Source organism: Mesoplodon mirus, assembly GCF_964341445.2.
Source record: "Mesoplodon mirus genome assembly, chromosome: 18".
In the NCBI taxonomy this organism is placed as follows: domain Eukaryota; kingdom Metazoa; phylum Chordata; class Mammalia; order Artiodactyla; family Ziphiidae; genus Mesoplodon; species Mesoplodon mirus.
In genome coordinates this window covers 58496209-58520797 of record NC_138994.1, presented here as the reverse complement: position 1 = coordinate 58520797, position 24589 = coordinate 58496209, and the positions used below count along the sequence as shown (strand labels likewise).

Genomic DNA, 24589 nt, shown 5'->3' with positions numbered 1-24589 from the left:
AGTTGCCCAGTGGCATATGGGATCTTAGTTCCCCAACCAAGGATCGAACCTGCGACCCCTGCATTGAAAGGCGGATTCTTTACCACTGGACCACAGGGGAAGTCCCTGTAATGTCTTTTTTTTTTTTTTTTTTCGGTACGCGGGCCTCTCACTGCTATGGCCTCTCCCGCTGCGGAGCACAGGCTCCGGACGCGCAGGCTCAGAGGCCATGGCTCACGGGCCTAGTGGCTCCGCGGCATGTGGGATCCCCCCGGACCAGGGCACGAACCCGTGCCCCCTGCATCGGCAGGCGGACTCTCAACCACTGCTCCACCAGGGAAGCCCCTGTAATGTCTATTTTTAAATGCTTAAATGATCAAGCACATTCCAAGTTTATCCTATAGATATGCTTACAAAAATATACCATGATACACATAAACAAGAATGTTCATGGTAACATCATAATAACAAAAAAGGGGGCGGGGATAGGACTAGATGAATAACCTAAATGTCCATCACCAGGAGAAAGATTAAATACGTTGTGGTACACATCAATAAAGTGGATACAGCCATTCAAAAGACTGTGGCAGAGAAAAAACAAGGTGCAAAACAGTATATCCCACTGACAGTATTTAAAGGATACAAACATACAGGTATACGCATGATCTTTCTTTCTTCTGAGAGGACACAGAAAAGGTTAACAGTGGCTACTTATGGGGAAGTGGGGACAGAGGGAACCTTAATTTTCCACCTGATCTTTCTACATTATTTAAATTTGTCATTTCTAGGTATTACTGTAATATTAGTAAACAAGTACGTTAGATAACCTCTTAATCAATTAAAAGTCTGTGGGGATAATAGCCAACGCAGGAACCTTACAACAAAGCTGCTAAGTTGTGCCAAAACACTATAGCTCAGTTTTGAATCATATTTCTGGTTACTCTATGTAATGGGTGTGTACACAAAGACAAGACTCATGGGATGGACAACTGGTTTACTAACTGCAGCAGGGATCCCCCACACTGAGCTGGATGAGCAGGCAGAGAATTCAGAAAGCAACCAGGCATGCTGCCCCTCAGAAAGGCAAAATTAAAAGAAACCTAGCTTAGCCTGGAAGGCACCATTCCCAAGGGCCGAAATATGCTTCACTTACAGGGAGTTTCCCCTTCCCCTTTTGAATTTCAGTCTGAGCAGGATATCAAGTGAGGCTGAGACTAGAGGGACACCAATGACACTAACCTAAATCAAAACTCTAAAAAGGTGTAGTAAAATGCATGAAAACCACATCTGAGCAATGGCACTCTAGAATCCATATGCGGTACCAATGGAAGAAGGAGAGTGGAACGAATGCAAAGTAAAATGTTACTTCTCTATTACGTCTTTTTCCTCCTGCTGTTGCTCTGTACATCAGATCTACACTAGCCGGACTTTAGTGTTGACAAGCTAGGCAATATTTCTAAACTAGAGAACAAATACTAAATGCTTAGTATTTCCAATTTTAAGTCTAATTATACAAATGGTTAATAAGGATGTTATGGTGCTTCTTATTGCTAGGTTTGAGGCCACCTTTCATCTTCTTCGTAAATCCTCTAGAAACAGAGCCCCAACCTTGGATTTATTATCAGTGAGAGTAACACAAATGTCAGATGCTAAATAAATAATTCAGGTACTGTCCACTAAGAAAGTGTTGTTTTACTTACAGCCTTAGGAGCCACATATCCACCAGGTGCCATGCCTATCCCCGTGGAGAGTTCAAATAGGTCATTCAGACCACTGCTGACCACAGCAGGAGTAGGTGAGGGAGCAAAGGTTGCAGGCACTGATGATGGGATGAAGGACTGTCCCACCTGCAGGGAATAAAAGGGAAGGGGAGCAGGGAGACCAGGAAGAACTGATTAATAGTCCTTAAAATGTTGCCATATATTTTAATAGTATTGATAAATCAATAAGAACACACCATAATTACAATATTCTTAGGCGTTTAATTCGTATATTCTTTGTCCTTCAAATCATCATGGTTATTTTTTCATCATTGAAAAGATACACACACTCTTTAGAAGTTCTATCAAGAGAGTAATCAGTAGGATCAGGAACACAGTGATCCAAAGTTTTTTTCTGTTTGTTTCCAATTTTAGCTTCCATGATTCTGTGCAAAAGGCCTACAGGTACCCTAATGAAGGGGGAATCTGTTTCTATAGAAAGAAGGAGAAGCATCCAACTTAGACAGCAGTTCCATTTCCACTTGGGCCCAGGCAAGTCTTATTTCCCCATTTAGGCATAAATGTCTAGTAGGAGACTCTCCTGGGGGAGATGGATACTCACACCCCCCTAACTCACGTACGAGGAGAGTCTCACTCTGAGTCCAGCTGACGCTCAAGCTCTTTCTAGACGACAGAAAAGAGTATTCTCTCGTCAAGATGGGAGGTTCCATTTCCTTTAGCCCTTTAATGTCAGGAAGACAAAGAACTCTGTAGACACCAGAGCACCAATCCCTAAAGAGACCCCTACACCACATGTGGTGTATGGTCCCAAAGATTCCAAGTAACCCTACGCTACTTTCTACTCTTCATACACTGCTACAGAGGTTCTGGTGTACAGGGCTAGATAGCAGCAGTGGCTGGTCTGAGAACGTGTGCATAGGAAAAGCATCAAACAGGGGGCAGTGCATCCCATGGTGAAAAAAACCGATGGCACTTACTGCCGGACTTCCTCCAATGCCCCCGCCAAGGTCACTGCCAAGCTGAAAGAGAGAAAGGAGAGAGAGGAGAGAAAGGTAGAGTTCATTTAGCTAAGTACTAGATGCCCATACAGAATCTGTAAATTGCTCTACCAAGTTGCGGGGAATACATGCTATTCAACTTGACTCCCAAAGCCTAAAGAAATTCTAGATTGCAAAGAAATATAACCTAGGGGAACTGAGTAGGGGAAGTGATGGTGTGTGGGAGTTTTGAGAAAACGTGGAAAGAAGATGGAGCTGGGACATCTCAGGGATGTTTCAGATCCAGTCTTTCCACTGGGGTACATAGGCACAAACCCAAACAGGATTTAAAGAGTTTACATATTGCAAGAAGCTATATCTCTAAGTCGTAATGTTCTGAATATGTTTTATTTTTTCTTTAAAAGGAAATTTAAGGCGGGGGGGAGAAAAAGAAAAACTAAAATATGTTTTGTACTACAAAACTTGCCGCCCCACTGAGAAAGTGGGAACCAAACCAGTAGTGAGCTGCAATTTCAAGCTTCAAAAATTATAGCTTGAACAAGAGTGATTTTTAGAGTTTAGCTAGAACTTTCCTAAGAAAGTAAACGGCTGGGTTAGGAAGATATCCTATCTGGGTAGGAAATGCGAAGGCGTGCAATTCTTCAAATCTCTCCCACAGTCAATACAGCTAAGGAGAAATGCTGTGATTTATCTGGAGTAGATCATTTAAAAGGATGCTAACTATTGGAGAATTAGACTAATGCAATTAGCTAGGTGACAGGAAAATAATTCCACATGGTCTTACTTTCCTGTCAGGGCTCTGATATAATTCACCCTGAATTCCAGGACAAAAGCATTAAAGAAGAACTGAAGCTGAAAACAGCTAGCATGAAAAAACATAAAACACACATACCCACAACTAATGCTGCTGGTCAGAAAGCAAACAACACGTTTTTGTGCTACGATTCTATACTGCTACTTCCCTAGTTCTCACTGTGCATCTAACATTCCCCTCTGAATCACCGAATGCCTTGTCTGCTTTACAAAACACTGTTTCCTTTATTGTCTGTCATTTAGTGGTAGGAACTTGGAGAGCTCTAGGCTGTGGTTGTGTTAAAAAAACAACTGTATTTGTCTTCACGATTTGAGAGAGGGGATTTATTACCTTCTCAATGGACAGATATATAAAACTGGGTTGCCAAAATCTCAAAAATAATATATATACTGAAAAATAATGGGACTTATTTCCACCACGACAGAACAAAAACCCCAGGCGTTTCATAACTGGCATGAATAAGCATGCTCTGCACTAAGCTACAGAACACTCCAAACCTCAAAGAACCAACATTTGCCAAGTCTGGTTCCTGAAGACTATTTACTGGTTGGACGTGGGGCGAGAAATCACAGGCGTACAGATAAAAAGGTCATCACAACCAAGAGTTCGAATAACTGGAAAAGAATGACAGCAAATAGAAAAGGTATTACACACCTACCTTCTCCCTGTTTCTAGAATAACACACATCCATAGCATGACGTCTGAAAAGCATGGGATTCCTTTTATTCAAACACACACTCACATTTGCTGGACACAAGGTACTATGGGGACTATAAACATGCCGGGCAATGAGGGGAAAACAATAGATGAACAAGATCCAGGCTTTGCAAACTGGCAAAAAAATAAAACACAAATGCAAAAACCATACAGAATATACTAAAGCAAAAAAAGAAAGTTCTGAATAGAAGAGCCTCCTTTTGCTGAAGGATAATGAAAAGAAGCTTCAAAGACATGGTAGCGTGAAATTATAGAATGCAAAAATGGGGGAGGTTATTTCTCAAATAACCTGAACAAAGGCTGAAGAAGTAGGAATAAAAGCATGATCAAGAAGGATGAGTAGGGACTTCCCTGGTGGTCCAGTGGCTAAGGCTCCGCGCTCCCAATGCAGGGGACCCAGGTTCGATCCCTGGTCAGGGAACTAGATCCCGCATGCCACAACTAAGAGTTCGCATGCCGCAACTAAAGATCTCACACACCGTAACTAAAAGATTCCCTCATGCCGCAACGAAGATCCCACATGCCACAACAAAGATCTCGCATGTGGCAATGAATATCCTGTGTAGCCAAATAAATAAATAAATAAATATTAAAAAAAAAAAAAAAGAAGAAGAAGGAGTAGTAGTCTAATTAGACTGGAGCACAGGGTAGATATGTGTTAAAAAAAAAAGTCAGAGAAAATAAGTTTGCAAAGGCAAACTGATTATGGTAAGTCTTTAGTTTTCAATTCCTCCATCACAAAAACCTGGAGGTTTCTTAGAGTAAGATTCAATCTTTCTAAGATTACTAATAACTACTTCAATTGTGTTCTATTAACTATGGTTTCCAACCTTAGATACACAATGGAATAAACCACCTGCGTGTGTATAACTGTGGGGAGGAGGGGGATTTTAGGAAGTACTGATGCCCGAGTCTCAATCCCAGCCATAGTGATTTAATTGTTCTGAGTTGTAGCCTGGACATCAGAATTTTAAAAAGCTGCCCTAGTGATTCTAATGTACAGACAAGGTTGAAAACCGTTGCCTTAGAGAATTAACTATGATCTGGAATCAGACAAGAATATACGTTCAGGAATTACTTTGGCGCTAACTCCTGAATTGAAAAGGAAGCTAGAACTTAAGAAGAAAGAAAACCCCACTTATTTATTTTTTATTAATTAATTAATTAATTAATTAATTTTTGGCTGTGTTGGGTCTTCGTTGTGGTGCGCGGGCTTCTCATTGTGGTGGCTTCTCTTGTTGTGGAGCACAGGCTCTAGGCACACGGGCTTCAGTAGTTGTGGCTCACAGGCTCTAGAGCGCAGGCTCAGTAGTTGTGGCGCACGGGCTTAGTTGCTCTGCGGCATGTGGGATCTTCCCAGGCCAGGGCTCGAACCTGTGTCCCCTGCACTGGCGGGAGAATTCTTAACCACTGTGCCACCAGGGAAGTCCAAGAAAAACCCTTTCTACGGAAGGGAATGATGCACAATGTCTCACTTGTCCTGATGCTGGTTTTTATTTAGTTTGATGACTTTCTGATGGGCTTACACACCCTCCCCCCAGCCACTCTCCTCCCTTCTGGCCTATCTCAAAACTGAAGCTTGAAAGAGATGGAATTCTTTATGGACCTTGTTGGCACTCGATGGCAAGAAAGAAAAAACACACTGGAAGAGAAATGGCAGTATTATCAAATACGCTACATTCCGTAAAAGGCACTGAGAAAAGGCACTCACTAGTGGTGTTATTTCCAAAGGAAATAAAGCCCATTTATAGCCCTTATCTTCTTAGATTGCATTCTTATTAAACTTGAGTATTATATGAGTATTTTCTTAGCTGGACAGGATCTAAATGTACTCCCCCGCCTCCTCCCCAACATGCTGCTTGTCAATTTTATTCAAAAACATGTCAGAGAAACTGAAAAGTAATTCTGATACTCCTTTGTTTATGTTCAGCTTATCAAATACAACTAAGCTGCAACCCAGAGTCAAGAACTCTTGATCTTACAGAGACAGAATCCAAAGGGTGTTAGAGACATGTAGCCAGAAATATAAAGGTTCACTTAACCGTGCTATGTCCAGAGAGCAAAAGGCAAGGCCAATTTCAATATGTTTTCTAACTAGCAAAACTATAGCTTACTCAGACTTTATTTAGCATCTTTCCTTTTGACTGAAAAATTCCTCAGGGAGGTTATCATCTTCCTCTCTGAAAATATGACACAGGTGACAACACAGTGTTGGGCAAGAGTAACTAACAGGGAGATGGCAGCAAGGATGGGAGCCAGTTCCCCAGTGAGGGCCTCTCCTATCTACAGCAACAAGCAGGATGACGCAGATATTAATTGAGGAGGCGGTGGGGGGGGAGGCTAGAAAGCTGAACAAAACACAGCAATGTCGTTGTCATGTTGGCCTGAACTAGCCACTAACCATTTCAGTTCAGTTGCTGATATCATCTGGAGTCAGACAAGATTGATCTGTTTGGTCATACTTACTGATCAGGTAGGGTACAAAATCCGTCAAACTGGACTTGTAAAAATTCAGTGCTATCTGTTATCCAGTAAGCTGGGAGAGGTGAGTGAAAAGTGCCAGAGGCATAAGGCATGGCTTTAATCTCAATCTTAGGTGTCTAACTACCGTGTACGTTTTAAGTGTCTTTTGGAGCTGTCCATTTCCCCTTAATCCCAGGACTGCCTTAATGAGGCTGCTCTTTTCTCCATGAAGGAAATAATGTCAACTATAGACCAACTAAATCAGGATAGAGGAAGATGAAGGAGAGGTGCCAATTTCAGGAAAAGAACACTCCAAATGCTGAAAATTGAGCAGAATTTTCCTACAGGTCCATAGCGGATACCCAAGTCTAAAATTTCTGCTGGTGGTAAAGCTTCCCCAGCCCCCAATCTAAATCACATTAAACAGCACTAAGAATAACATTAACGTTTCGCTACTGCCACAGGGTGGGTGCTTTCTCATGCCTGAAGCAGTGCTGAGATAGGTTCAGTTCATGTTGAACTAGGGAGATGTGTCGCTGCACTGCTCATTCAGTAATTGGATGGAAAGTAGTGATTTCATGGTGACTTATTTTACGGGCTAAAGAGATTTCAGCACGGTTGCATGAGCTCTGCTGCAGAGCCAGGTTGAGTCAAAAGTTTGAGAGCTGAGTCTGCATACCAAAAGGAAATACCTTCATCCAATGGCAACATGCTACAAAAGCAGAAGTACAGAGAAAGAACTCACGACTGAGGTTATGTAAGGGACCAAGTCTGCCTGACTCCAAGAAAAGGAAAAGTCTTGACATGGCCACCAAGCAGACCGAAAACAAAACAAGAACAACAACAACAAAAAACCCACATGGGATTTCCCTGGTGGCACAGTGGTTAAGAATCCGCCTGCCAACGCAGGGGACACGGGTTCAATCCCTGGTCCGGGAAGATCCCACATGCCATGGAGCAACTAAGTGCGTGTGCCACAACTACTGAGCCTGCGCTCTACAGCCCGCGAGCCACAACTACTGAGCCCAAGTGCCACAACTACTGAAGCCCGCACGCCTGGAGCCCGTGCTCTGCAACAGGAGAAGCCACTGCAGTGAGAAGCCCGCGTACTACAACGAAGAGTAGCTCCCACTCGCCACAACTAGAGAAAGTCCCTGCGCAGCAACGAAGACCCAATGCAGCCAAAAATAAATAAACAAGTAAAAATAAAATTAAATGCAAAAACCCAAAACCCCCACAAATGCTCACAATCACTGCTCTGGGTTAGCCCCTTTGAGATCCATCTGACCAGTCTAAAATATACCTGTCTGCTTCTGAAACTGGAGCTGAGTATCTGAAGACATTCTCTTAATTAGAGGTGTAGATCTTAAGCTCACACATTTCTTTGCTCCTGTCTAGAATTATCTCCTCCTTTATTTGACACTTTCCAGAACTGATTTAATTGAAGGGAGTCTAAGGAATGCTTCAGGTCATATAGCTTACCGATAGCTCTGCTGGTTAGGAGTCAAAACAGAATGATGTAAAAATAGTACACAATGATTCCAATCACAAACAAAACTTATACCAAAATCCTACTGGTGTCAAAAACATCAGCCTGTGTTTTTCCTATTAGTTTTTAGATTTTAGAAGGCACACACTATCTTCTAGGTAAAAGTATGGTTTTCCAGCTGTTGGGCTACAAATTTTAATTTAATCTTCAAAAAGCTATTTAGAAAAGCACCATAAACTATAACTAATCAAATTGGTGAAAAGAGTCTGTAACCATGCAAAAGCTATTAGACAAACTCATGGTGAGAGTAGACTTGATGTGGAATAGCATAAATGAGTTGAGATCATACAAAATCATCAGAAGACTCCTTAACTTGAAGGAAAAAAAGTCTTACATCAACGGAAAAATAGGGAGATATAATAGATTACTTCCTGAGATGGGACAGGGAATAGAATGTGACAGAAAGTCCTTAGAATGGCCACTGTTGGTCTCTTAGGTCAGATATAACTCAATGTTCAATGCAGTAAAAATCCACAGGAGAAGCTCTGCATCCTGTCTCATTGCATCCTGCAATTACTTTGCAGTAATTACTACCTATGTACTTGTTTGTCATTCGTCTCCCCTCACTAGAATGTATGTTTGTAAGGACTCGCCACAACTATATTCCCAGTACGTAGAATAGAGCCTGACAAGGAATAAGCACGCAAATATTTACTGAGTGAATGAATTTCCATATAAGCACCACTATGGCAGTATTGTTTCTTGGGGAGACAATTTGGAAATGCATCATTTTATTGGTGAAAATTATCACAAAGTGGACAGAAGGCTGACAAAATTGTTTCCCCAACTGACTTAGAGCACCATATCTGCATCAACACTGCCAACACATATGAATACAACCAATTAGGGGAAAAAATGACCCCACCCCCTCCGTGCCCACCCCAAGGCCAAAGCTCTTTCTAGAAAGGAAATGTATTGTCTGAGTGGTTTTGATTGCCAGTTTTCAGCACAAGAATGTCCCGTGCATCATTTATTTGCCTTGAAAGTACTTGCTTTGTATCACAATTCACCACCAAATAGATGGGAACACAGGATTTTGTGGCTCTACTTGAAAGCAATCTTATTCCTTTTACTGCGAGAGAGATGTATCAACTTATCCAATCCCTCTCCTCATTAATGAATAAACTTCTAAAGTCTTTCTCAAACTTTCAAGTGCCTCCTAATGATAAGCTAGCCCAAACTCACACACAGGGCATCTGGGAGGTATAGCATGGAGAGGCCTAGGGCAAACAAGCCTTGTGTTTTATCTTAAACATTCATGCAATTTTACATTCTAAGCCTTAATACAGTGTATTTACGTTCCTTACCATCAAGTAAGACTGACACTGCAAGATGATGAACCAGGTTTATCCTGCAGCTTCAAATGCACCCTGTACTCTGCTGTGTACTCCAGAGACTGTGTACCCTAGTCTGAGAAGGACCAAAGTTAAGTGAGACTGAATTCTATTCTGGAAAATGACAATAACAAAAAAACTGGAGGAATCACAGGACAGTGGAAAAGTGCGTATAGACTTTAAAGTTGTGAAGAAGTCTGGGTTCAAAATCCTGACTCTGAGTCTTACTTGCTATGCAACCTTCAGTTTTTTGTAAAATGGGACCCAATACCAATTACCTTGCAGACTTATTTTGAGGATTAGGAATTATAAAAGTTCTAGCACAGAGACTGGCACAGAAATAGGCACTCAGTATTTGGTAATTATTCCCAACACTGCCTGAGGCCAGCCTTCACTAAATCTATGCATTGATAAAAAGACAGTGGTTGTTACAAAAGCCACTGAAGAATTTATCAGGCAAAATTAGGCTACAATTTACAAAACTGTCTTCACAAGACTACCAACTCTAAAACTTAGGCTCTTAAATCACAGCAAATCTTTTCCAGAGGAAGAGATATGAAGATGCAAAACTAGTATGTACAATGGATTTCCCATGGGCTAATAAAAAAACCTCAAAATCATTACTACAGTAGTTCATGAGTTGAAATATCTGAAAGGTAAAAACCTGTAAGAAACAGGGTAGGAGGTTCTGAAAACCATACACCGGAGTCAGGAAAAGGCAGTTTCTCCTCCCTTCTACTCCATCCTAGCTGGGCACACTGCAGCACATATCTCTGGCAGGAAACCCTTCGTCAGCACAGAGAAAGGGCACTCTGGATAATGCTTCCTTTCTATTCTTGATGCACAATAGCACCATTTTTCTAAATAGAATAATGCACAGCACCTTGGATAAACAGAAGGCCGTAATTTAGCCAAGGCCTGACAGTCTGCTGACAGTCTGAAAGTAATGGCAACAAATAATTGAGATTCAATTATTACTCTAGCGATCCTCAGCAATGTCAGACTCATTAGCAGATGGAGTATCTTTATAACATGTATGCAAGATTTACATACTTGGGTGCCGGGTCACCTCTCACACCAAACCAGAAGGATCTGCACCACCGTCAGAAATGTCACACTACCCAAGATGAGCAGTTTCTTAGATTTGGTAGCAGGGGCATAAAAAGACACCTATACTGCTTTTAAAACAAAGAAACAAAACCCCCAATAACATTTAAATAGTATACTATCTTGCTCTATACATAGATCAAAGTTTCATTACCTGAATTCATTCCACATCAAGGCGACAGTTAAGTTTACACTAACAGAAAGAGGAAACTATCTACATTTAGGCAAAAGAGAATACGCTAAAGGGCAAGCAAAAACTAAGGAGGATAGTGAAGAGTATTTAGGAAATCCATTTTGATTTGAGTTTTGTGATGAAGAAGCATCATTTTTACAAATCTGAAGCTCTGCCTACATCAATGATTTTCAAAGGTACCTGTCTCCAAAAACAAACAAACAAAAAACCAAACAACAACGCAAAACACCATCTAAGAGTCACCTGGGAATGGTGTGCACGTATGTGTGTGTGTTTTTTACATCATAGCAATATACCTACTTCACTCTCTTTGGTTTAAGAATCACAGCTGTCACGATTATTGATGGAAGAAGGAGGGAGCCTTCAGGTAGCTTGTGACAAATAATAATAATGAATAAATAAATTGGTAAGTATTTCCTGAATGACAGTTCTAGAAAAGTCACAATTCACTAAATCTCAAAATTTCACAAGTGCAATGATGAAAGAGGGCAAACAAGATCTAATGGGAGGATCACCAGGATGTGAAAATGAAAGAGTAATATTATCCTCTAGTGAATATCAAGTTTTAAAACAGAGGAACAGAAAATGGGTAGATAATCCAAAATACAAGACAATTTTCAGTCTCCAATTATGGAACATGAGCAAGGGTGAGAAGAACCCTGGGAATGAGCAACTAAATCTAAATCGGTCAAATTCAACTCTTGGCCAATTTCTGGTAGGCTGGATCACCTAACAGCAAATCACAACAGGAAAATGTCCTGGGGTCAGGGGGTGAGGGTGTGGAGGGGTAGGAGGCAGAACTAAAGGTAAAGTCAGAGAGGTCTGTTTTGTAGGAGGTGCCAGGGGCTCACCAAAATATAATTCTTCTGTGGAAATCACTGCCTTGGCTTAAAGATCAATTTTTTAACATCTCTACCTAACTTCATCTGGAGCTTCATTTGGCTCAATATTCTCAATCTTGGCTGAAAAATAAAAATAACTTCGATTTTTTAAAAAAAATACCAATGTCTAAGGTCCTGTCTCCCAGAAATTCTGTTTAATTGCTCTAGGATTGGGTCCAAATGCTGACAATGTATATTTTTTTTATTTTTATTTTTTTTATTTTTTATTTTTTTTTCTTTTTGCGGTATGCGGGCCTCTCACTGCCGTGGCCTCTCCCGTTGCGGAGCACAGGCTCCGGACGCGCAGGCCCAGCGGCCACGGCTCACGGGCCCAGCCGCTCCGCGGCACATGGGATCCTCCCAGACCGGGGCACGAACCCGTATCTCCTGCATCGGCAGGCGGACTCTCAACCACTGCGCCACCAGGGAGGCCCGACAATGTATATTTTTAAATACCAATTATGCAGCTACAGTTGAGAACCACACAGCTTGAAATAAAAGGTTACTAGCTGCCACGCTTCATTAGCAGCACACCACTGACCTCTATGGGTAAGGTTCTGTTAGAAACCACTGATGAAAGCAGCAAAAACGCTGCTGAGAGCCGTTCTGAGATGAACACCCACGTCACCTGAGTGCTGCTTGCCAGACCATCACATAACTCTAATCCAGGCCATATTTTAAATGGGGACCTGGGTCAAATTCTACCACACCCAGCAACATGCTTCTTCCTAGAGAGTGAAAGACAGACCTTTAACAACATAATTTCAAGAGTTTCTTGCCCTCTCTCAATCTGAGGCAGAGTAGGAGCCCTCTTTCCAGGGGTGTGTTTACTACTGAAGTCGAGAGAAAAAGGCATCTGGGTTTTTTTTTTTTTTTTTTTTTTAATTAATTTATTTATTTTTGCTGTGTTGGGTCTTCGTTTCTGTCGCGAGGGCTTTCTCTAGTTGTGGCAAGCGGGGGCCACTCTTCATCGCGGTGCGCGGGCCTCTCACTATCGCGACCTCTCTTGTTGGGGAGCACAGGCTCCAGACATGCAGGCTCAGTCCTTGTGGCTCACGGGCCTAGTTGCTCCGCGGCATGTGGGATCCTCCCACACCAGGGCTCGAACCCGTGTCCCCTGCATTAGCAGGCAGACTCTCAACCACTGCGCCACCAGGGAAGCCCGGCATCTGGGTTGACCAACAGCTATTCAAGCACTAAAGTGGAGTGGTTCACAGGGATCACAGATACCCTATGTCTTTACTATGCAAAATGTGGTCCACAGATCTGGGTGTTCGTTAGAAATGCAGATTCCTAGGTCTCACCCCAGAGCAACAAGAATCTGTCCTGTACAAGATCTCTAGTTGATTTATGTACACATTAGCTTGAGAAGCACTGCTGTAAGGCAACAATTCATTCAAGAAACAGCACTGTCTGTATAGACTAAGTAAAAACTCGGAGAACTATTTTCCTCTTTACATTAGATAACTGACGTAAGAACAATAAAAGCATTTTAAAACTGGCACAGACTACCGCTGCCACAGAAACTCGTCTTTCACACAGCCAGATTTAGGCCTCTTCCTTGTGATGTTCTCTTAAAAGGAACCTTGGTTCTTTGAGTGATATATATTTAACTACATACAGATCTAAAGCAGAAAGAAGGGCTTTTACTCCTCATCTTGATTTCTGGGACATATTTATATCACAGAATAAGCTGAAGAAACCTGCATGTAAACACTTTCTGGGGCTATAACACCAATTATACCATTTAAAATCCCAAAGTCAGAATAAGCTAAAATTTAGAGTTACACAGAAACATTACTGGGCCTACCTAGCAAAGGCTGTATAATATTTAGAAATCCAATTATAAAAACAATTTATTCTCCACCCCAAAGAGAATATCCTTTGCAAAAAAAGAAAATGAAAAAAGGCCCATGTGTGACTTGGGCCACTACAATCTGAGAAAGTTCTAATTGTTTTTCTATCTGATGTAAACTTGCCAGAATTCTGACACATGACTGGATTAGCTGTGTAAAATATAAGGAGAAAACTCACGAGTTTTAAGGGCCAGCAAGAGCTGATACAAAGCCAAATGGAAATAACATGTTTCTTTCCCTTCCATGCTAAAGTGGGTTAAGAAACAAGAGGACAGAACCCTGGGCCAGTCAACATCAAAATACAGAACCTCTTTCTCCCCTCCACTCTTCAAACTTAATTTCTTTGTCTTCTTAGGTTCAGCAAGTCCACTACGTCGTAAACCACTACAGAAATAAGCAGGGTTGTTAAGGCATAACCGTGAGGAGGATGTAACATTTAACTTGTAGCTCATGTGTCAACAGAATAGGATGAGCTATTTCAGTGTTTATAAGGGATTTCTGAGAGTCTCCATGAATATTTCAATATTCATTTGTCAGTCTCCCGAGTCTATAAAGGAGGTTATACAGCAACGCAGGATATCACACGAGGAAGCTATTCAGTCAACTCTATTCATTAGAGATATGAAAATGAAAAGCAAATGCTTTTATTCCCAAGGAAGACAAAAGCAGTGCTCATTTGTGTCACCATTAGCTAGAGTCCAGAGCTTGGTCAGTGTACAGACTCTGGAAGCAGTGACTTCCATTAGTAAAACGCATCACCCACAAAGATATGACGGTAACCCTATCTCCTTAGGCTCTCCGTCAGCCAAAAGTAAATGTACCTGTACCAGCTGGCATAAATCCCAGACATAATACTGCTCATAAAGTGGAAGAGAAAATGCCAGTGTATGAAGCAGAAAGTAAGGTCGTTTTGTTTATGTAATCTCTGAGAACATATATTTTTGTATCTATGGCATTGCCTTCCAATTTCTGATGCTGGGAAATAAATCAGTTTGTTGGGCATATTTAGAGTCATCAGGTTGATGAACAACTTATTTTCAAGTGTTCAGCTAAAAAGCCCCTCTAATTCCACCACAGTTAAGTATCTAATCTGCAGGGAGCCGTGTGCTGAGACCTGTTATCTTTCTGGCCTTCTCTACACAGATGGAACGTCATCCTTAATGTTTCTCATTTATCTTTTACAGCAACAGTAACTAATTGGCTTCCACTGGTGGCACATATTCACAGATACTCTGGACATTGGAGCCTTTTAGTATTAGAATCCTGGAAGCTAATTAAATTGGAAGTATGAAAGGGTGGAGTGGGGGGCTGTGGATGGAAAAGGGGAAAAAAGAACCAATCAAGAAGTACTTCTCAACTATAAGTAAGATACATTTTAAAAAAAAAAACACAAATGGCTCAAATGAACCTTTTGAAATTAGACAAGGCATAAGCCAATAAAATACAAAAAAGGCAAAAGTTTGAAAGCCTCAAAATAGGATGATCACTATGAGGTCATCTGAATGATGTTCAGGTCAGAAGGGGAATTACAGGGGCTATCCAGAGTTAAGCAGCAGGAGCAATAATAAGCTCTGGAAAGGTGACTAGGTTGGTTAAACATCAAAAGTTCCATTCAGAGGCAGGACAACAAAATAATCCTGTACCCTTGTAGACATATCCCATACCAATGATGAACAGTATCAATTAAATCTCTAGAAAAAATAATCCTGTCCTTTATCAAAGGACATTGCTCTGCTCGTCAAGGAAAGGTCTAGTTCTAAAAAGCGAATAATTTAAAGTTCTTCAGCATATCAAGAATTAAAAATAACCCCAGAAATTTAAAAATAAAAAGCATTTAAAATAACCAAAAGAAAGAAGAAAGATGCTTACCAGACTATCTAGTCCTCCTCCCAAGAGATCCACTGCTCCCATCTGCATGGAGGATACCTGTGGCACATTGACTGGGGGACCAAGGTCAAGGTTTAAAAGATCCCCCAGAAGGTCACCTTGAGAGGGGATAACCTGAGGCTGTTCCAGGTTGGTGGCAGTGGTGGTGCCAACAGGGCTGTCACCCGCATCAGTGCTGCAAGTCACACACAGAAAGAGGGGAAAAGAGAAAAGTCAGTTTCACCTGGGACATAGTAAGAAGGCAATGGGCGAAGGTCAGATATACAAAAACGGGAGGGGGAAAAAACTCTTATACTATATAACTTCATCAGTCAATCAATTTTAATTGAGCACCTACTCTATAAGGGAGCACTGTAATGAGAACTCTGGGGAAATATATCTTTTTTTAAAAAAAAAAAGGAAATATATTTCCTGTCCTCAAATAACTTATAATCAAACAAACAAACAAAAAACCAGCATTCACAAAACAAGTGAAAAGCACACTCACTGTGTAAAAGCAGAAATGAGTATTGTGTGTCTGCACACTGACAGGATATAGATGAGAAGCAAAACAGAACCAGGTGGGGCTGATCCCAAAAGATTCTGAGAATGGTTTTATGGCTAGATTTTCAGAAACAGCATAGTTATGAGGAACTACCAGGGAGAGACCTTCAGAAAAAGAAAGGATAGCTTGTGCAAAGGCACAGAAATGAACAATTTGACTTTAGGGGTGGTGAAAAAATTATACTGGCAGGAGCAGATACTGTAATTGGTAAGATTTGGGGGAAGTAAAGATGAGGGAAATACAACTCTGAAAACAGGTCTGGAGAGTTAACTTTTATATGATAGGCAATGCACAATCACTTTTATTTGTTGAACAAAGAACTAAAATTAACATTTAGAGGAACATTACCCAAGCAGCTGTGTGTATAACGGACTGAAGTTGGGAGAATGGACATGAAGATGAGCTAAGAGTGACCTAAACCGTTACTGCCACAACAATATAAAAATTAAAATGAAGCGGTAGTTCCAAGAGATGTTAAATGGACTAGGCAGGGGGAAATGATCTTAATAGATGGTGCTGGGTCAACTGAATAGCTGCGTGGGACAAAAATGAGCCTTGACTCCTACACCTCACAACATCAACAAAAATTAGAGATAAATCAGACATAAATGTGAAGGGGAAAATCAAGAGGATTTCTAAGACCTTGGAGAAGACAAAAGTTTCTACAAAAAGCTCTAACCATAAAAGAAAAAAAGTGATGAAATGGACTTCATTAAAATTAAGAACATTTCTTCTTCAAATGACAGCATTAAGAGAGAGTGAGAAAAGGTATTCTCCACAGACTGGGAGAAGTTTGCAAAATAGCCATCTGACAAAAGACCTGTATCCAAATTATATATAATTCCTACAAATCATTCGATCATTACATAAAGAATTCCTACAAAGATGATAACTCATTAAACAATAAGGAAAAGATCAGGCATGACACAGAAGAGGATATACTAGCAGTCTATACACATGAAAAGGTACTTGCATCTTTACTCATCAGGAAAATGCAAATTAAAACTACAAGAAACCACTACAAATCAACCAGAATGGCTAAAATTAAAATGACTGACAATACCAAGTGCTGCTAAGGATGTGGATCACCTAGAACTCTTATACATTTCTGGAAGGAGTGTGCACTGGTACAATCACTTGGGAAAACTGGCAATATCTCCTATAGCTAAATATACATCTGTTCTATAACCCAGCAATTCCACTAAGTGTATACACAAAAGAAATGAGTATATAGGTCTACCAACAGAAATATACAGGAATATTCATAGCAGCTGTCTCCATAAGAGCCCCAAACTGGAAACAACCCAAAGATACACCAACGGCAGATATAAATAAATTGTGGCATATGCAGGCAATGGGATACTATGCACTAATAAATAGGAATACACAACTGATAACATGGCATTAGAGTAGTCTCAGATAGTATACTGTGCAAAAAAGCTAGAAACAGAAGAGCAAATGCTGTATGGTTCCATTTACATGATGTTCAAGAAGAGGTAAAATTAATCTATAGTGATAGAAATCAAAACAGTGGTTATCTCTGGAGGGTGGATATAACAGCAAAATGGCATGAGGAGTCTTCTGGGGTGCTGGAAATATCCTATATCTGATCAGAGTGGCGGTTATATGAGTGTATGCACACGTAAAAATCTATTGAGCTATACACTAAAGATTAGTGCACTAACACTAAGATTATTATAGATGACATATTAATTTAAAAAGTGAAAAAAACCAATGAAAATTTCAGGCTCACATGGCTTCACTGTGAATTATTCCAAACATTTAAGCAAAAAGTAAAACCAATCTTAGATAAACTTTGAAGTAGAATAGAGAATGACAATTGAAAAAATCTGAAAGTATTTCAGTTTTATTGAATGTTAAGGAATTACCCCTAATTTTGGCTTGATAATATATTGTGATTTTATTTTAAGTCCTTATCTTTGAGCGATACCAAGTAAAGTACTCATTAGTGAAGTGATATGAGGTCTGGAATTTAATTTAAAATACTCCAGCTCCCTCAAAAAAAGAATTTGTGGGGGTGATAAATGAAACAAGATTGGCAAAATACTGATGACTGTTGAAACTGAGTGATGAGTACACGTGTTTGTTATACCATTCTATCTTGTATGTTTCCTAAGATTTATGTAATTTTTTAAAAACTAAAAAACCACTATAAAAATTCCATTAATAAACAAGTGCTTTCTTAAAAAAAGAAAACCCTAGGTAGGTTCTGACAACACTTGAACAAAGAAGAATGAAGAATCAAACTCAGAAAAAACAAAAACGAAGAAGCGAAAGACTAGTGTTGCTCCTTATAAGAGGAATCTGGAGGGATGATGGAGAAAATAATATGTTGCTTTCAATTCTGTTAAGTTTCAAGTGAGAAAAACAAGTAGGGAAGTCCAACAGACAGCTAAGGAAAAGGCACTGGCAGTCAGAGTTACAGAAGTAAACTTGGGAAGAAATTCACACACACGCCTCAGGTGAAATGAGCAGAGTAACACGGGGGTGCTGTGGTAAGAGCAGGGCGTCTAGAATAAGATGACTAGGACCTAGGGCTGACTCCACTAATTACCACTTGCATACATCACCTTGGGCAAGTGACAACCTCTCTGAGACAAAGCTTCCTCACCAATAAAATTAACAAAACAAAATTAACAGAATATATCAGTGGTAACTGTGCTTAGAAGATAAACCGCCTAAGGGAATACATAGAGAAGGTTCAGAATGAGCCTTGTGATATAACCAGAGATGAGAAGGAACACAAAACTGCAAAGATTAAAGAGAGAAAAACAATCTAAAAAAAAGAGGGCTTAGGAGGAAAAAGCGTCAAGGAAGCCAAAAGGAGACCTATCTAGACTGGGGAGAGGGTGGGTACAAATAAAGCCAAAAATTAATAAGGAAGTCAAAAGGGGAAACAATTTCATATACACCTAGCAAGAAATATATGAAATCTCCATAAAGGGTATCCTCTGCCCATGAAATTCTATCATCTCTCAACATGTAGCGTTTGGGAAATGTGACAAAACACATGGATTTATCAGCACCTTTAAATAGAAGGCAGAACAGGTACATATTTTCCTCCACTCCAATAGACAGGTTAAGAGTATTATGAGAAGACAAAAGTGAGTTAGATGAAAAGAAGTAAATGATCTTATAGTTTCTACAAATTAAGAACATGATAAATCATTATTATGTATTTTTTCTGAATGGAAGACACAAGAAAACTAACATGAAAATCTTTCCCCATTGTGAAGGCATGGGAAATAACTGCATAAAACTGTCATCAAAGCAGTATTTTTTTTAAAAAAATAAATTTATTTATTTATTTTTTTTTGGCTGAGTTGGGTCTTCATTTCTGTGCGAGTGCTTTCTCTAGCTGCTTCGAGCGGGGGCCACTTTTCATCGCGGTGTGCGGGCCTCTCACTATCGCGGCCTCTCTTGGTACAGAGCACAGGCTCCAGTCGTGCAGGCTCAGTAGTTGCGGCTCACGGGCCTAGTTGCTCCGCGGCATGTGGGATCTTCCCAGACCGGGGCACGAACCCGTGTCCCCTGCACTGGCAGGCAGATTCTCCACCACTGCACCACCAGGGAAGCCCCAAAGCAGTATTTTTAAAAGGTGAGATATTTCCAAGTTAGACAACTATTTACCATCTCATGCCCACAGAGCAGCTGACAAGTATAGTAAGCAATACTCAACTAAAAAGCACTTTTCCCTTTCCCAAGTGATTTTAAAAGACCTCATGCAGTAAGCATTTTTAAGCCTCCAAGGTTTTATGGTGCAAATGTATTTCATGTCAGAGGCATATCACTTATTACCCTTAGGACGCAGAAGAAAGCCAGGTGATGTCAGTACTCTTACAGACATGCCATTTGCAGCAACATACCCATATTTATTTCAAAGGGGATTTTTCTGCACTTGTGTTTCTTTTTTAAAAACACAAAACAGGGCTTCCCTGGTGGTGCAGTGGTTGAGAGTCCGCCTGCTGATGCAGGGGACGCGGGTTCGTGCCCTGGTCTGGGAAGATCCCACTTGCCGCGGAGCGGCTGGACCCGTGAGCCATGGCCGCTGAGCCTGCGCGTCCGGAGTCTGTGCTCCACAACGGGAGAGGCCACAGCAGTGAGAGGCCCGCGTACCGCAAAAAAAACAAAAAAAAACAAAACAAAAAACACAAAACAAGCACAAATGGATAAAAAAGGTCATCCAAAAAGGAACCACATAAGGAACTGTGAAGGTAACAAATTGAAGGCTATTAATCTGATAAAGACCTTATGTGAGAGACTGTGCTTCTTTTTACATACTGGTTCTCTCTTTGTGTTCTAGGCAGGGTTGTTTTTGTTTGTTGATTTGTTTCACTTTGCCCATCCCATCTGAGGGTCAAAGTTATCAGGAGAAAGGTAATTTAAATGGCAAACAACAGAAAGTCCATATCTATTTATCAAAACTTGAAGCACAGACTGGGAGATGTACTTAGAAGTTAAATGGTCATATCTAGCGAATGTTAAATATGCTTGCCTACGAGGTCAAACACCCTGTAACAAGGCCTGATCCTCATGAAACCACAAGTTTCCTTTGGGTGAAAATCACAGCACTGCCCTAAAACCAAAGATTCAGCTCAAGGGCTAATGAAAGATTAATAATCATTTTCTTGGGTACTGCCCTTTTCTTTTTATCTGTGCCCATAGTCTGTTAAAACAGAGCTACAGTATTGTAAACGTTGACTACACTAATTTGTAAAGCAATAAATCCTACACTCTGGCTATTCATGAACCACTTAAACAGCAATATATATTAGACAATACAAGACACTCATAAACGGTGGAAGTGCAGATACTCTGACCACTCAGAGATCAAATTCTACTTAGATTTGAGGTTTATTATAATTAATGAAGGAAGATTCTGAAAAGATTCCAAAATACCCATTATAAGAGTTTATTAGAGTACTGCCCCTCCCAAATTAAAATTTTAAGGTTATCTATAAAGCAAGAGTTCCATGTTACCGGACAGTCTGTTCATAATAGCATTTCCTTACTGATATGGAGCAATTTATTTTGGTAAAAGAGGTACAGGCAACTGAACAACTATGTCTACACAGAATCTAGGCTGCTCTTATAAAACAATCCTGCAAACATTATTTCGTTAACAGCTAGCTTTACAGCATAAGAGAAGTAGTATCTGCTAACTTCATCCATAAGCTTGAACCAAAGTTACAGTAAAGGATAAAAATAGCTAAATGTATATACATGGGCAGACCTCACTTTATTGCCCTTTGCAGATATTGCAGTCTTTACAAATTCAAAGTTTGTGGCAACCCTGCATGGTCAGATGATGATAAGCATTTTTTTAGCAATACAGTATTTTTAAATTAAGGTATGTAGACTTTTTCTTTAGACATAATAGTATTGCACATTGAATAGACTACAGTATAGTATAGACGTAACTTTTATATGCACTGAAAAAATAACAACAAAAAAATTCATGACACTTCATCGCAGTGGTCTGGAACTGGGAAAATTTCTAGCCTCATCTTTCTGGAGACTTAAGCAACTTTCAAACTTTATCCATTTAGAAAATCTTCACCACAATTTTCTAAAGGCACAACCTTACCTACCCTGAGATTAGAACACAGAGGGGCCTTTTAACCCACTGTTTGTGTGTGGTCACTAGTATTCAGATGAAGCCTCCAGGGCAGTAGAGTAGGTTTGCCAAATGCATAGCAAATTTTTCTAGGCTATAAAAGCTTGAGGAAGACCAACTTCGTCTAAACAGACAATCACTTCTCCCTCAAACCTAGTTTACCTGCTTACCTCCCATGATGTACTGGCAAGTGTTTGCGATGGATTCCATGACTTCCTTCCACAAAAGCATTGGGCGGCTTATGGTACACTGAGGCCAAAGAACCAATGTGGCAGATGAGCTCATCCAACAGAGTTGGCTCAATAAGATCTGTCTCTTCAGAGATCAGTGGCTTCTCGGACAAGACTACTTCTTTGGCTGTGACAGGATCAGTTGAGAGAAGGCGCCAATAAATATAGCCCCGGTCTCGAAGGTCAGGATTATCAGAATCCTAATGAAAAGGCAAAGGCAAAAAGGTTTAAATGTAACCTTTCTCCATACAGAAAGCCAAACTGCTGGATTTATTACCAAGGCAATGCTGAAGTGATTTACGCAGAGTTGGCCGTTAAGAAGATATTTAGACTCAATATATTGTTAATAGAGTCATGATTCTGTAATCCCTAATGTTTCAAAGAATTTAAATATAAATTGAAGTGGGTTAGTTCTAAGACTCAAATTCAAAATGAAGTTGGGAAAAGGAAAATGAAGTTTAAGCCAGTAAAAATCAACTGCTTACGATGGCCTCAGGACATAAAAATAATGTTTTTAACTGCTTTAATATTAGCAGGATTATTCATGAAACACATCTTACATACATTTCACCCATACCTTCTTTCTTCATTCAAATATTTATTAAGTATCTCCTATGGAGACACTGGCTAGGCCCTGGAAATAAAGAGACAACACAGTGCCTGACTTCAATGAGCTCAAAGAATATTAATTATTACAATATAGTAAGAGAGGTACTATTACCTAAATAATTTTTAAATTCTGTTAAAGAGAGCACATAAGTGCTTCTAAAAGGGGTGACACTTGAATTTAGTGGTCTCGGTTTTTTTTTGTGGCTGTTTGAAAATAATTTTATACATGGTCATGGCTAAGAAAAATTTATTATCAATGACACATCACAATTTAGAAATGTATAATATAAAAATAAGTCTCTCCCTATCATCCAACTCTACCCAACCTTAACTCCCCATCCCCAAAACAGCCATATTCACAGTGCACTATATATCTTACCAGAGAGCTCCCACACATACATATATTTATTTTATACAAAACCAGTTTCATAGTATATATACTGCTCCTCAAGCTGCTTTCCATATTGGCACATACAGCTGCCATTTTCCACTGTATATGCAGCACTGCATCATTACTTACTAGTGTCCTATTGATGAACATTTAGACCGTTGCCTCTTTCTCCCTCCTTCCTACTATTTATTTTTGCAATCATTACAAAGTGGCAATAAATATCCTGGTATCCACCTCTCAGAATGTCTATATAGTGGCATTCATTTATGCATGAATTGTTCCAGTGGTATCATATTATTAAAGGCGACAATCAGTCCCATTTCAATTACTGTATTTAAAACACATACAAAAATATTTTCTTTAAACTAGGCCAGGGTTTTTCCCATGAGTTTCTACATAAGCAGACGAACTGGTTTATAATTTAGCCATTTAAGGCACGTATTCATTCAGCTCAATACCGGAAGTGACCCTGATGGTTTTATATAGATTTTCTTAGTCATGTATTATTTAATTTGCACTCAAAATGGAGTGCTGGTTAAAAACAAAAAAGCATAAAGAACACTGAGATACAAGTTAATACAGTATAAAAATGGTAAATTTTACCTCAAGATAATCTTTATCACATTCATAGGTTGCATTATTCTAATAGAAATACACATATACATGTATTATTTATATCAAAATGTTTGTAGTATTTGAAATGCCAGGGTTAACAAAAGGAAACAGTGATACTATCCAATTTAAATGAATTTGTTTTGTTGCTTGTTGGGAGGGGGGCGAATTTGCTCCTGAGGAAGTGTTTATAAATAGCAGCCTGAAACCTCCTCACTTAGATTTTCACTTGGAAACAAAGCGTGAATATTATGAAACATAAACAAGTTGATTTTTTAAAAGAGCAGAATACAAGTTTCTCCAAGTATCACATCAGGAAAGCAATCCCCTGCCCAGCTTTTATTGATATTTAAATTAAAAGTTAAATTTTAATCTGTATGTTCAGTCCCCAAAGCATGTCATTTAAAATTTGTAGACTATGCTTTTTATTACACAATGGAAATGAACACTACACATCACTTAACTGGGAAAACTTAATTTGCCTTTATATAGTAGTAAAGTTGTTAAACACATTAAAATAAACTACATAACAGTAGTTTATTTTTAACTACATAATACAGCTTAATAATATACTTATCAAAATAATTTTTTTTTACTTCAAACTATTTCTCTCATATAGCTGGTACATATTTAACTAAATGGCCAAAAAAAAAAAATTCCTGTGGGGATTCACAAAATATATACTTCTCAGAAAAAAGCTTGAGTCCCCCCCACAAATTCAAAACACTGCAACAGGACAAACTTCTGGAGGTAGAATCACTGGATCAAAGGGTATACGTGCTGTAAATCTTAACAGACACTGACTTAAAAATTTAGTCCTATAAGAAATGAGAAAATGAGTGCAAATTTTCCAGGACTAGAAGTGGGCAAGGATCTCCACTGTCCAAACTCAGTTATCCTGAGGGGTGATCTGTTAGGACTACTATCAGCTGACCTTCACTGCCTCACTAATTCACATGGAGACCACGATAAATCAGGCCCAGTCAAGGCTAATGACAAGAAAATAGAAACTTTTTATGATTTTAAGGTGCCATTATGTGTTTGGTGACTCAGAAAATTTGGTTTT

The 24589-nt window shown here is 39.7% G+C and overlaps 1 protein-coding gene across 4 annotated transcripts in view; it reads right to left on the bottom strand.

The window, feature by feature from the left end:
• AP2B1 (adaptor related protein complex 2 subunit beta 1) overlaps window positions 1–24589 on the bottom strand; it is a 122746-nt gene that overhangs the window by 45497 nt on the left and 52660 nt on the right. For 3 of the 4 annotated variants that reach the window (XM_082603537.1, XM_082603538.1, XM_082603539.1), the window contains 4 exons: window positions 21852–22111; window positions 15482–15674; window positions 2678–2719; window positions 1680–1826 (listed from right to left, as the gene is read on the bottom strand). In XM_082603537.1, coding sequence (XP_082459663.1) covers window positions 1680–1826; window positions 2678–2719; window positions 15482–15674; window positions 21852–22111 — 642 coding nt within the window. The remainder of the gene's footprint in view (window positions 1–1679; window positions 1827–2677; window positions 2720–15481; window positions 15675–21851; window positions 22112–24589) is intronic. The other variant, XM_082603540.1, reaches the window with a different exon arrangement.